Below are 15,243 nucleotides of genomic sequence, written 5' to 3' on the forward strand. Positions count from 1 at the left end.
TCCAACAGGATAGATAATGAATGGATTGGATGGTCGTTGGCTAACAGACGAAACTAACACATAGCTTGTGTCACACTATGTGTTTTGCTTCTGAATGTAAATTCTGGGTTGTTTAAAGCTGTTTGCCGAAGCGACCAGTTTTTCTGAAGAGGACAGTCATTATTTCCATGAGTGCAAAAGGTCACTTGTCAGGAAAATGTACAAGATTGATCTTTTTAAGCCTGTCTACCATCGCTGTATGTAAATCTGTCTGTCTATCTTTCTGTCAGAGAGGCAAGACAAATGAATATCAGAGGACTTCTTAGTCTTCTTAAAATATTCATATTATATTTTTGAACTTTCTTTTGACAAATTATGGCTTTGCCAGCTCAGGATTCTCTGTTTTGTTTTTCTCACTATTTTGAATTGTTACTTTTGCCTTAAATTCAATTCCATGTGTCATTTGCTATTTGTAGAAATCATTGTGCTTCAGCTATGTGCAACCAACCTAGACCTACAGCAGTCCTTATTCTTACCATAACCTTCAATTTTTATTCTAAAGCACTCTTTCAGCACTCCTCTGCTGAGTATTTCCTCATCTTATCCTTTCTTATGAGAGAATATTTTTTTTCCCTCAAGCATACATTCGCACTGCAGAACACACACACACACACACACACACACACACACACAGACAGACATCATCCATGGTGTTATACCCTCCACCCCTCCCCTTTTTAACTCTTGTCCACCCTGTCTTACTGTTACGTGGCTCCCTCACTGTTCATCTTCCCTCTTCCCCATCTTCTTGATATTTCTCTCTCTTGTCTTCATTTTCATTATCTCTCTCTCTCTCTCCCCCTATCTCTCTCTCTCTCTCTAACTATCTCTCTCTCACACCCTCTCTCTGTCTCTCTGACAGCCTCTTCTTAACAGAGAGCAACAGACTGTGAAAACAGGGGAGAGGCAATGTGCTGTGGATGTGTTTGCGTGTGTTTCATCCTGCATATCTGCAGAGGGAGGACAGTATAATTAACTAAATGAAACATTAGAATTGAAGTGATATTTATTATGTTACTCAAGATAACAGCATTATTTTATTATTTCTGTTTAATCATTGGTTGTCATCTTATAGTACTGCTGCCTTCAGGTGCACTCTGAGATTTCAATTCAAGAGATTTTAGTTTGAAATGTTTACCATATGGGCCCTGCAACAAAATTTGTTTTGGTTCGTGATGTGTTGTTTTATTTTTCAAAAAATTAAGCAAGTCTATAGAGGTGCTGCATTGACTAACTGAACAGGAAATGGCATATGTTTGTATTGATTGAATGCTAAATTCATTACCCAAAGATAGCAAAGATAGAAAAAAAGAAACAGAACAATGATAAAATGAGAAACATAACCTTCACTGTAAATTGTTTTTATGGTATCCATTCTCTTTGCCATAAGGTTCACATTTTATTGACTTTGTTGGTTCCTTCATATGTCATCAACAGTACTTGACGGCAGCATAATATTACTGTACCTCAATCAATACAATATTGTTTCAGCAATAAGGTTTCTTGTGTGTCAGACCAATAAAGCATATAGTTGAACTGTGACTGAGAGAAAGACATAAGAGAGAATGAGATAGTGGTGACCTTTTCTATTGCATGAAATGTCAGAGTTGTCTTTATCATTGGCTCAAGTGTTCGGCTAAAGTTGAAACCAGTTAGGACCCTGCTTCTGACTCTTCAGTTTGGAGTGTTGATCAGATACCCAGGAAGAGACTAGTTTTCCAAAGGTCTCCTGAGTGGATTAGATGTTCTCCAGATTATAAAGTCTCAGAGAAACCTCTTATGTACTAAAGACCCAAAAAATTAAGCACTGTAACATTCCCAATAGGTCCCAAGAACCCCTCTTGAGAGATACATAGAACCTGTTTTGTTTAGAATATAACACAAGGATAGCTTGACATTGAGTTAATGTTCTGTGCAGACTCTATTTGTGTGTGTCTGTATAGCATGCTTTCCTCTACTTGGGTGACCTGGTCTTATCTAAGCTGTCGATGGTTGCACCCTGCTACCTCACCCACTGGCAAAGTCTGTGTGTGTGCGTGTGTGTGTGTGTGTGTTCGCTGTACCACTGTGTCAGCCGTCACTGTGATCTCACATCAGTCAGAGGCTGCTGAGCACACACATTGACATTCCAGACTGCCTGCCTGCCTGCCTCTCTGGCAAAAATAGATATGTAAAACGACAAGCTCTTCCCCCCTGTTTTCCCACGCATAGTTTGTCTGAGCTGGTGGGGAAAAAAAAGAAAGGTCTCTGGTCTGTATCAGCTCAGATGAGAAGTCAAGTCAGTGTGTGTGAAGAGGACTGACACATCACCGTTTAGGCAAATGACATAAAGGGGAAGAAGGTGAAAGGAGACAAGGTTCATGCCCTTAACCAGTGTTGATCTTGCAGATAGATAGGGTTTTACCGGCGTGCGTTTTTTTGAAGTCTGAAGCTGCTGACATGTGATATTTTTGCCAGTAATAAAGATAACATGTGTTTACTATAACTTGAGATCTTAGGAATTAAATGTTTTTTGTTACCCCAAGGGTAGAATTTAGTCTAAGACAATATTTAATTCCAAATAGGCGTTGTAATTGGAAGACATGAATTTTTCTAATTGCATGATAGCACTATTACCTGACTGCTTGAACACATTAATTCTGTTTGCCACAATTAATTAGCTCACTTTTGCACAAGACACATTTTCTGTTGCTAAAAAGGGACAACAATGTTGTATGTGTGATTTTTGATTAGTTGAGTATAACAGTAGTGTCTCTGAACCATATTAACATGATAAGAAACAAATTAAAATAAATTAAATCAGGAAACACAACACAAGTTAGCATGAATGTAGACGGACTTTGGCATTGCCCCATCGATTAGACTGACCTATAGGTATAGATCCCTATGAACAGCAGCCAACTGGAGATCCCTGGGAGCTGTAGAGGGGACCTTGAGTGAAGAGTGAAGCTGTGACAGCAGAGAGAGGAGGATCAGTGGATGAGAGGAAAGCCCATGAATACTCAGTGAATCAATGGATAATAGTTAAGATGATAGGTGATGGATAGAATAGTGTGATGGCCAAATAGATGGACAGTCGTCCTCCTGCTTGAACTTGCACTAAAAGCTTCATTATTTAAAATAAAGATCCTCCATCCTCCATCAGAGGTGTGACACAAATGAAAGACCAATATCAGTCCCACTCAGATCGGTCTATGTTAAGAAGGCACTAAATACTGAATTGATCATGTCATGCATGTTTTACTGCACAAATTATTTGAAACAACTGGGTCACAAGAGTTCAGGTTCAGCTACGGCCCCAAAGGTGGATTCAGAGTCATGCTCAATGACACTAACAGGGTGGATGTTTCTGACGCAGTGTGTGAATCGGGGCTGCCTTTTATCACAGGACGATTCGTCAAAATATAAATTTGCTTCTTTGCATCCAATTAAAGGCTAGAGGTAAAGCTTTGCATATTAATGCAAGCTGTGATTGATATGATATAACTGCTAGAAGAGCGATCTGTGGCTGCCACAGATGCATGATAGATTGGGATCCTCTCCAGAGGCCATGACTGTAATGGACATTATACCATACTAAATGACATAAATGCATTACTGCAACAGCCAGTGCTAAATTAAATATAATATACAACATAGACATGAGGCAATGACAGGGCCAAACATGTTGTCTAAGCATGCTGTTTGGCAGTCTCTTAGGCTTATTTCCATAAAAGGTGTCACTATAATTTTATTATTTTTTCATTATAATGATGGCATTTATCAGCCATTCCACTGTCTTTTTAAGGAAAACAAATCTGTGAATTTACAAGGGCCAATTAATTTTGCATAGATCAGTTCTGTTATGTAGGAATCAATAAAACTTGATTGATGGCCCTGATCATTGCACTGGGCTGTTGGAGTAGTTATCACATAGCAGGCTCTGTCTCTCTGGTCTCAAGCAGAAGGCTGGAGGCTGAGCACACTAAAAGACTGGCAGCTCTAATACATTTAGAACTGTGACACTGTTATCTCTTCTTTATTCTGTTACCCCAATGCCTCAACATAACATCTTCTTGTTTATCTCAAATAGGTGTATACAATTCCAGTGTCACAGAGGGCAAAAAATGTAATAACCTAAGCCGTATACTTTAAGCAGTGAGCTGTTTTGTTTGCCTTGGTCTGTCTTCTCTCATATCTAAGCATTGTGATAGTTTGCTCTGTGTGCTGCAGTTTCTTTCTGTTTGCTTCATGAAAGAGTACTTGTCCAAACAAGACGGTGAAAGTGGAGCCGCAAAATCAGTTTTAAAAATGGTATAGAAAGCTGGGGTTGGTATATGTTTAGTCAATACATAGGCTAATATTCTACATTTAATGAAAATCAGTGAGTAGCCAGTCTGTGCTGCACACACCTCTAAAAGTGTGTGGGGGTTCCCACAGTTGGTGGATACGGCTAAATTAATATAATGTCAATGTCTGACTAAAGAAATCATTTCAGGTTTAGTGGGAGGATTTTACTCAACTGTCAATGAAAGCTGTAATCAAATGTGCCTGACGGGGACTGCGCACACTTAACTGAATTTTATTAGTCTTGCTCTCACTAGTAGCCATTAATTTTCAGGCTTTTACACCATGACCAGAATACAATTCTGGAGGAAACATTTAATCTGTGTCATTCAGGCGTATTTAGTTGGATGTGAAAATGGTCAACATACAGAGACACTGAATATCGGCTCCAAATGCCAGTTCAACATCAGCAGTCTTCAAGAAGTCATACGGGCTGAACTCTATCTTCAGTGCCCTCAGCCATCTTTGGAGGATGACTGAGGCCGTGACCAACAGGGTGTCACTTTGTGAGAGTGCCACCAGGATGACAGATGGGTGCACTGGCTCCACCCTGCTGGCTACCCATTCACTATGATGGATGCAGGAATGAGAAGAGCGCAGGGTCTTTGGATTTAATTTGCTCACCGCTGTTCACTCGCTCTTATTGATTTAGGGGTGTGCTGGTGATGGACAGTGGGATACTCTTTGTGCGTGTGTGTGTGTGTGTGGAAGAGTAATGTGACTTGCATCTTACTTGTTTTTTAATTGATGATTGAAGAATGGCGACAAACAACCAGTATATCTAAGAAGAACTATCAACAGGCTACCAACTTACCAATCAAATGATAAGCAGCATGCTCTGGTACCACATCACATGGTACTATTATTAGTTTATTTGTATAGAGGGCAGTAGTAATACCAATAGGTTTGGGTCATAGCTGCCAATTGCTGATGTTTTGTTGTAGGATTTAATACTCTGGGGAGAACAGAAGGTATTTATTTTACTTGGTACTTGTTTATGGTAAATCTATCAGGGAAATGGCCTTGAGGATTGGTTATTGCTGAAAAGTCTCCACGTATCACAAGAGTTATACAAGGCAATGCATGAATTGTTGGTTAAATATAACAGGTTCTTAATCTACTACCAATTTGAATCATGTAACTCTGTTTTAGAGCACTTTATTGTCCTTAATGTTGTAAACAAACAGATTGACTCAGGTCAGAAAGATGAATATCTGCTAATTTACCGAGCAATTCAAATCATAGTGTAGCTTGCTCCCCTTGAATTCAAGTGTTTCTTGCATATCATTGAGAGGAATCTCTCCTTAGGTTTTCAAGAGTTAACCTGTAAGTTTGTTGCACAGACGTGTCATTTCTTGTCTGTGGTCAAATATCCATTGCTGTCATTGTCTTTTAATTGAAGTCAGCTTATTGCAGATTCATCTCCTAATTATAGCTCTGCAACCTACCAGCAAAGCCACTTAATTATGTAATGCGTTCATTAGAAAGTAATAATGATCATAGACCTATAAGAGACAATTATAGACACATGGGTACATGTATGTGTATTTACAGTATGTGTATGTGGTGTGACTTCAATGATGGTGCTGAGCTGGCAGGTGAAGGACAATATATCAAAAAATATCAATGTATACCCAAACTAACACGTTGTTCTAACTCTTAAAGAGATTGTCTCAAAGTAAACAGTCAACCATTCTTAAGTATTTTTGAGACATTGAAAAGAAAAGACAGAGAAACCAGATTACACGGTTGGGATTCAAACTAAATATTGACATTATGTTATGCATGTACAGTATGATGAATATCTGTACAAACATGCTGTCATATTGAAAATGTTTCCTTTATTTTACTAAGGTGTGAATGTGAAAGATTTTCTGACATGTCTGATAAGTAGGTTTTTGTCCAGTGTCACCTCCTGCCAATTTACTCATTGGCAAACCTTTAGTAATTGAATTGGGTGTCCTAATGTACATAGTGAAAATCAATTTCCATAATTCTCTAATCAAAGTATTGATTGGCTTGTTGGCACTCAGTTAAACACAATGACTCGGCTGAGGTTACCAGATATTGACAAAATCCCCCAAGTAAAGCTCCACTATCTCTAATGAGCCTTCTATAGACCAACTTCTGACACACACATCATTTAATCACTTCTCTTACAGTTATAATTTCCACATAATGATCATTAATATTCATAAGTCATAAAATGTTGGAAGCAGACTTTTCATTTTGTGTTCACACCTTATTTTTTTAGTTTATTTTCTCATTCTTTTCTCACTTTTTCCTGCTCAGTTTTAGTTTTTTTACTTCCTTCTCATTGTTTGTTCTTTTCTCATAAAGTCACAGGCCTGACATCAAGTTCCCTTGTGAGCAAAGACTCTTCATCCATCTCCTTAATACGGATTACTATTGTGTGTGTGTGCGTGTGTGTGTGTGTGTGTGTGTGTGTGTGTGTGTGTGTGCGTGTAAGTGCATGTGTGCATGTGCGTGTTGTGGAGGTGGAGGTGGAGGTTTTTCATCCATCACAGAGGGAAGCTGTGGGATTAAATAAAAATCTCTCAATCCCACTGACAGTGGCACAACACACACACACACACACACACACACAAATACACACACACACACACACATTCACTCTTCAGTATGAAGTGTATGAGGAAGACAGAGAGAAAGAGTAAAGAATGCATCAGGTAGACAGAATAAGACAAACAACGGGGGAGACATGGGAATAGAGAGGGAAGAAAAAGAAGAGAAAGAGGGAGGGAAAATAAAGTGATCTATGAGGCACAGAAAAAAAAGATAAAACAACAAGCAAGAGTTTTTAGCAAATGTTTAAAAAAAATGCTATTTCAGTTTAATTACTGTAGAGCAAATAATCAAATCAGATCCATCAAACACAAAATTGTGTAGGAAGGGACTGGTGATGGAAGGACAGGAGGAAATCACTTATTGCCACCCGGAGACAACACAGCACGTGTTACTGTAAACGTCTCAATTAATCTTTGTCGGAAACAGAACAGGTGTTAATATCTCATGAATGGAGTTAAACATTTATCTACAGCTGCACCAGGCAGCTTTGGTGTCAAATGGTAGTGAGTGGTAACTTTATTCAGACATACTGTAATGTCATATAACATTCTGCAAGGCAATGCATATTAATGATAATAACATCATACACACGGAGCATGTGAACCCGTGTCTGCTACAATGCTGGGCTGGACAAGACAAACATCAGTATGGGTGGAAGGAATGACTGAAAGAAAGAGAGAGCAAGCTGTGCATGTTTATATTGCTCTTTTCTTTTTTTCTTGTCCCCGGTCTTTATCTTCACTTTAATTGAGAGAAGAAGTCTCAAGAGACCACAGAAAAACACACCTGCTTCCAACTCCTTTGACACAGCTTATGTGTGAATGTGTGTGTGTGTGTGTGTGTGTGTGTAAAGTATGTGTGTGTAACCACAGCAGAATCATGTCTTGCTCTAAGTAAAGGAGGGGAGGATTCAGGACACTTGATACAGTCTTACAATCCCTGGTGAGGACAAAAAAGAGATGTATATGTAAATATGTATTCAGAATCCCCTGTGGTCAAAATGAACACCTGTGATTCCATCGTATTCTTCTTTGCCACCATCAATATATAACAGCAATGTGCTGCTTGTGTCCCACAGGACATTTGAAATTCCTTCCTAAAATTGTTGTGAGAGCCCCTAAATTCCAGCCACAGGATGATGAGGTGTATACATTTATTTAGACAAACCAGAAGCTGATATACATTATTTCTGTAATATTCAGCATCTTTAAATTTGATAATTTCCACAAATTAATAAGTTCTGATGTATAATCCCTTCCACATTTCTTTAGACTGTAGATTGTTAATTGTGTTTGTCATTAAGTAAAACACACAACTGTGTGTGTGGTACATGCATCCCTTGGTGAATCAAGCATGTGCGTGTGTGCGTGTATGTGTGTGTGAGTTTGGGAATATTACGCATGCATAGACACTGTTTCATGATATAAATACAACAGCTGCTAGTTTTATCTCCAGTGGCCACTTACTCCCACAACTCAGTTTGTTCACTGAAACAGTAGCCATGCTACCTGCATGACATCGACTCTCCCAAATTACAAAATGACTCATTGCTTTTCTGTCCACCTATGTAAAAGAGTACATTATTGTTATATACAAAGGACAGTCACTGAATATGTGGTTCGGAGTGAAAATTTGTTCTGTAGAATTCAAATACACAACATTTACATGTGTGTGCATGTGCGTGTGTGTGTGTGTGTGTGTCTCAGGCAAATCTATAGAAATTTTAATTTTTTCACACAGCGAACACACATCCTCTAACCTGACGCACCAGATGGTTTGTCACACAGAACCAGCTGAGAAGTTGACCTTGGAAAAGGGCATTCACCTTCTACGCTAACCTCTTTAGGAGCTGCCATTGTTGTTTTCGAATGAACAGTCGCTTCTCGCTGTCGTCACACCTAAACCAGGCATGTAGCTGCCAGTAGTTCCTCATAGGAAGCTGATTGGTCCGAACCAGTGTGGTTCAGCCACAAGGGCATAATTTGAAGCCTGAAAAGATGGATTGTTGCATGATTTTGTGAATCCAGCTGTCTCTCAAGGTAACACGTCTGCTGGTCTGATAGTAAACCTTTTTAAAGCACCACTCCTTAACCTCCCCACTAGTTTCTGTCAGTAATATAATTATTAAGTAATTCCTTTATAGTGGGTTATAACACACTCACACGCACACAAAGGGACATTTGACTTTTAAATTGTGCTTAATTCCTTTTTTTAACAACCTCATACCCAACCAAGTGGTGGAAACATTTAGGATCAATAAATGTTTAATTTTGATCAAAGATGAGTAGAGTGGGTTATGACACTATAGTTAAAAGTGAAGTTCTCAATAGGGCTGCAGGTTTCACAGTTTTAATAAAAGGAGCTCACCTCTGGGCAAGTGGCCAGTAAAATGACTGGCTCTCTTTCATGTGAGAGAGAGATGGGCTATAACGGCATTGGTCTCAGGCTGCAGTCAATCAACCACATTTTCTGACTGTTTTTCAATTATGCATGTTAAGGCTGGATAGCAAGGTAGTGAGGTTTCCAGGTGAGGCTTCACTTAAAGTTTTTGTTTTACTTTGAAAAAGAAGTTAGTTCACTTTTGGATTATAAGTCAGCACTACACACAGTAAAGTGGCTGGTTCTTGTCAAAATTATAGACAAAGGTATGATGCTGTCACCTAAATGCCCCCCTTTTTTTGAAGTCACTTAAGAGGAGATACATTTCATCACTTTTAAGACAATTTAGGAAAACATTATTACTGTTACTTTACTGCAAGGCTGCAGAGTGACTCATTTTAAAGTGCAGCTGTCACATAGCTGCTTGACATTATCAGCTAGCTGACAAAATGTGAAGGTTTTGGAAGCCTGTAGATTAGTTTTGGATGGTGTTTAGTTGTGGATTCAAACAGTAGTGTGTTCCTATCACAGTGGATTGTTTTCCTTCTTTGGACAAATCACACTGATATATCTGCCTCTATCTCAACATCAGTGGCCACAGTTTATCTACAATGGGATTTGAGCTGATTTCATTGCCTCGTAACTTAAGTAATTATCTTGTATCTCCCAATGAACACGTTGTCTCCAGCACAGACCTCCATACTTCCTCATAACACATTCTGTTTTTCATCTTCTCTCTCTGTCTCCTATTTTCTTTCTTCTCTTTATCTGTCTCACATCTCTTACACATTACTTTGTAATGAAAGAATGCAGTCTAATGGGATGAATGTCTTCAGTTTTATGCCAAGATGTTAGATAACATCCTAAATTCCTTCGGAACAGAAACATCCTTGATGCACTATAAAAAAATCCTGGGCACAGTGGCTAAGGGCTATGTCTAACCTTGCTCTGTGTGTGTGTGTGTGTGCCTGTGTTTCGTTTCAAGCAGAGTCCTACCTCACAGTCATACAGTTAAATACATTTGTACCATACAGTAAATAGCTCAGTCCTTTAGCAGCCATTGTAGGAAAACAAAGTTTAACTGAGACACTTAACATAACTCTTAATTTTCATGACAGTGAAACAGGTTGTCCTAAATTGAAATAGTAGACATAGACTGAACACGTTTGTTGATTTAGGTCTAGGAATTATGACAAATATTCTCAATTTGCAGGAAATATTGATCATCTATGCTATTGATGCAGTCACTCAATATGCCTTGTAGAAAACACTTTTCCACTCAGCTTTGGTATTTTTATTTGCCACATGTTTGTGGATCCTGGTTTTCTATCTGTGGATATTTTTTTATTTTTTTAAATACTCAATTTTATTACTAATGTGATTTGTTCACTGGAACCTACCTATAAATATGAGAGATGTATTCAATTCAGACTTTTTTTTAGGACACAGCTCATGAGGGACTCCATAGCACAATAAAATACAAAGAAGAAAACATTTTATTGTTCATTGCCTCTTCTAGTACAGTCCAGCACACCTGCAAAGCACCCGCCCCACACTAACCTCCTGTGTTCATCATCTGTGATGTGCAAATATCAGATTTCCATGTAGTCAAAGAAATAAAAAAGATTGGTCATAGTTGAGTTATAATATAACGCTCCACAGAGAGTCTCCTACTCCTGACAGCCCTGTCAGTTGAAGAGACACTCACACTGGAAGACTGCATCTGATTCAAAAGAAGTTTAGTTTTGTGAAGTTTTATAGTCTGCCATGATGTTGCCCTGCATTTCTCTTTGTACAATAATATTACAAAAAATAAAAATGGGATTTGACTCAGGGGCTGATCAACATTCAACATTTAGGGGTCATTTCTAGAGATGAAGTTGATGAGATGAGCTTGAAGGAAGGTTAAGGATGAATACGTAGGTTGGTCAGTATATACAGGTGTGTAGGATCAGTTTAGTTTATTCTCATCCATAAATGTATTTGTGACTTTAAATAATATTAGACATATAAAAAATAATATGGCTCTAACATATTTTTTTAATAACATTAGTACAATGCCATATTTATTCATAAACTTGTTACATGTTGGGCCACTATGCAAACATGTGGCACCATTATAAGTGACATACTGGTTTACCATGTACTGTATGTATAGTAATGTTAGATCTTGCATATACAGTAGGTGTATGCCTACATTTGTACTATTATCAGTCTTCAAAATGGGTGGTGGGTTATGATGTTTTAATATAGAAATATCCAAATGACAACCGTGACTACAGGTGTAAGGTGGGTGGCTGGTGTTCATTTCTCAAACAAGTGATATTGTTGATATTGTGAAGTGTTAGTAGATCTGTTCTAATAATTATTTATTCTGCTATCTATATATACATACTTTATATATCTATATTGTGATCAATCCTGTGCCAATTTTTTAAACACCCCAGGAACAGATGTATACCTTAAAGTATTTAATTAAAAAGGACAAATGACATGCGGATGGAAATAGTAATATTATCTGCCTCTCATCTTCCTAAAGTCGATGATGATCACTTGTCTCAGGCAGTGTTTCTTGTGGCAAGAAATCCTTTTTAAAGGGTAGTGTATGCTGTTATAAGACAGACAACACTATGGAGATGACAGGAAAAGAGGGTAGAGAGAGATGGGAAATGACATGCAACAAAGTTCTCAGGCCAGATGTGAACCCAGGAAGTTGCAGTTATGGTTAGTGTCTTAGCCCCTAAAGCCATTGACATACTTGCATTTAACTACGCATTCACATGCGCATCATGGCTACCTCACATTTCCTTCATTCCTTTGGGAGCATTGCTTGTGCACATCCTTAGAAACGGTCAGAGTCACCATAGTTTATGTTTAAGATGATTTTCTGGTGTTGACAAGGGATGGTTAGGCCTCAATCCTATGGATACAATTTTTAATCCTTTATGTATACATAAAGTATGCAAGCAAGAATGTGAACAATGATGCTGGAATGGCAGCCATTGTTTACATGGTATATATCGGTAAAAAGCAAGCATATCAGTGGCTTAAGCCACCAGGGCATCCTGATGAGAGATCCTTCACATCACCACTGTGGGCTGCCTGTCAAAAAGTCTATTAATCATGTACACACAGAATTGTCCAATAGGTTCCAAGTTTTACACATGTTTAGATGTTTAAAGTAAAACAAAGTCATAAACTCTATTGTAGCATACATTTATCACGGTAAATATATAGCTATGTACATGAATAATAACATGAATAATAACATGTTCTAACTCAATCATCCAAAGACGATAGCCTTTGGATGATGATAGCCTTAGGGCTATTAATTTACCTTAAACATTGATATGGATTATGAAGAAAACTGAAAAGAGTAAAAATTTTACTCCAATTCAATTCATGTTTATTTTTGGTGGAAGAGGTAAATTATGACCATATGTTACCAGAATTTACTGCTTGGGCAACATCACATCTAATCAAAATCAATTTGTTTGAGTGTAGCGCTACAATTACACCTTGAGGGAAGAGCAGATTAGAGGCTGTCGTCTTTGGATGATTGAATTAGAACATGTTATTAAAAAGGATAATGAGTATGTGAAAGCAAACATTACGCTTTGATTACTACTCTCATCAACAGGTAATATTTAGCCAGGTGCAAAACAGCTTATTAAATGCAGTGTGAGATTATCAGGCAAATAGTATTGGTAAATTAACCAGCAGCTCTATCACAACCCTCTGGACCGTGTTTGCCTATTAAGAAGTTTTCTGGTTATTAATTAGAATAGGGACACCCACCTCCCAAACCTGAGAATGCGAACATGAAATGCATGTGTGTATGATTGCTTGTAAATACAGAATGATAGTTATGTGAATGTTTTGGTTGGTAATTAATGGCTTTATGCTTGGCTTTCCTCACCTAACCTCGCAAATGCATATCTTGCTTGTCTCTGTGAAAACAGTGTACATTTGCAATGTCTAGGGGCTGGATCAGGCTTTTAATGCCCAAAATGAAAGTTATAGATTGATGCAAATGTTGCCTATAGCTTGTGTTCATATTTTACATGTTTAAATTTGATTGAATTTGATTGAGTTTTTTCAACTCCAAAGAAAATCCCATGAAAATGATTATTCAGTGTTTCTCAAAGAGAGTTACAGTAACAGTAGCAGAATGTGTGTGTGTGAAATAACATACCCCAGCTATATACTGTACAGTATAAGCAAGACGGTCTGCATATCAGTCTGAAGACAAAGCACACACACATAAAAGCAAACTCTGCAGCCTTTGGAGGGTACAATGCTGCATTGTAAGCAAAGTGATTTGAGAGCCCTTTCTCCCAGGCAGGCAATTTGATTCTTGGAGGTTGATGTTGGCTGGTTTTGGGGTCGCTCATGTAGCCAGTCCCCACGCTAATAAAACCAGGGAATGGTGCAGGACCAGGCTAAAAACCCCCATTAACTCAACATGAGGACAGGTAACCTCGTGACCCTGTAAAGCTGCCATACTCCCTGATAATGTGACCTGAGAATTGCAGAGCTGATGGCTAGGCAGCGTGAGTCAGACATCATTCATAGAAAAAAAACCTACTGTATCCAGAAAGACCTGAAGGAGCAAGAAGAAAAAAAGATTGCTCCACCTAGGATGTTAATGATTTTCTCTTCCTGCCAGTGGTGAAGCCAAGGATAATCAGTCTGTTTGGCCCAGAGAAAGATACATTTTCTCAAAAACTGTCACTGCCTGAACAAGACTGTGTGATTCTCATGATTTGATTTAAATGTTCATGGTTGGTTGAAATTTTCAGCTTCACTGTTTGATCCATGCCAAGGTATTTCAAAAGCTAATGTCTATATTTGAAGGAATTTGCTGTGAATATTCATACAGTAGTCCCCAGAGGATGAATCCTGTCTAAGTGACGCTTGGTTCTTCCCCTTGTGCCACCATCAGGCTAGAATTTCCACTAAGTTAGTACAATATCAGTGCACAGAGGTAGTTAGTTGGTCCCAATAAAATATATCGAGAATATTGCCAATAATATTGAACACTGTTGCCTACTGGAGCCACTAGCAGGACTTTAGGCTTTTGGTCTTATCATTAATTACTATTCATTTTCTTTTCCTTCATTTCCCCCTTCTTCTCTCTATTCTCCCAACCCCTTCATATTTCCTGTTTAGTGGGATGCCATCACAGAGATGGACGAGCACAACCGGCCCATCCATACTTTCCAGGTTTGCAATGTGATGGAGCCCAACCAGAACAACTGGCTTCGCTCCAACTGGATCTCTCGACAGGCGGCCCAAAAGATCTACGTAGAGCTTCGCTTCACCCTGCGCGACTGCAACTCCATCCCTTGGGTGTCTGGCACCTGCAAGGAGACATTTAACCTCTTCTACCATGAGACTGATGAGGCTCACGGTGTCAAATTTAAGCCTGCACAGTACACCAAGATTGACACCATTGCCGCCGATGAGAGCTTTACTCAGATGGATCTCGGAGATCGCATTCTCAAGCTCAACACAGAGGTGCGTGAGGTGGGACCCATGACCAAGAAGGGCTTCTATCTGGCATTCCAGGACATTGGCGCCTGCATTGCCTTGGTTTCAGTGAGGGTTTACTATAAGAAATGTCCGTTCACACTGAGGAACTTGGCCTCGTTTCCAGACACAGTGCCTCGTGTGGACTCATCCTCACTGGTGGAGGTGAGGGGGGCATGTATTGACCATGCTGAAGAACGGGACACACCCAAACTGTTCTGTGGAGCTGATGGTGACTGGTTGGTCCCACTGGGAAGATGCGTCTGCAGCGTTGGGTATGAGGAGATTGATGGCTTGTGCGGTGGTGAGTTTCCTCATCTTTTTATTATTCATTTGCTTTTTGTTCTCATCAATGTAGCATCCATCGAGAATAAGGTC

At 38.9% G+C, this 15,243-nt stretch overlaps 1 protein-coding gene across 2 annotated transcripts in view; it reads left to right on the forward strand.

Moving 5' to 3' along the window:
- The window catches only part of LOC122991993 (ephrin type-A receptor 6-like), a 191,665-nt gene that overhangs the window by 37,411 nt on the left and 139,011 nt on the right, over positions 1 to 15,243 (forward strand). For both annotated transcript variants that reach the window (XM_044365502.1, XM_044365503.1), the window contains exon 3: positions 14,506 to 15,169. In XM_044365502.1, the coding sequence (XP_044221437.1) occupies positions 14,506 to 15,169 (664 nt within the window). The remainder of the gene's footprint in view (positions 1 to 14,505; positions 15,170 to 15,243) is intronic.

Source organism: Thunnus albacares, chromosome 11, assembly GCF_914725855.1.
Source record: "Thunnus albacares chromosome 11, fThuAlb1.1, whole genome shotgun sequence".
Lineage (NCBI taxonomy): Eukaryota > Metazoa > Chordata > Actinopteri > Scombriformes > Scombridae > Thunnus > Thunnus albacares.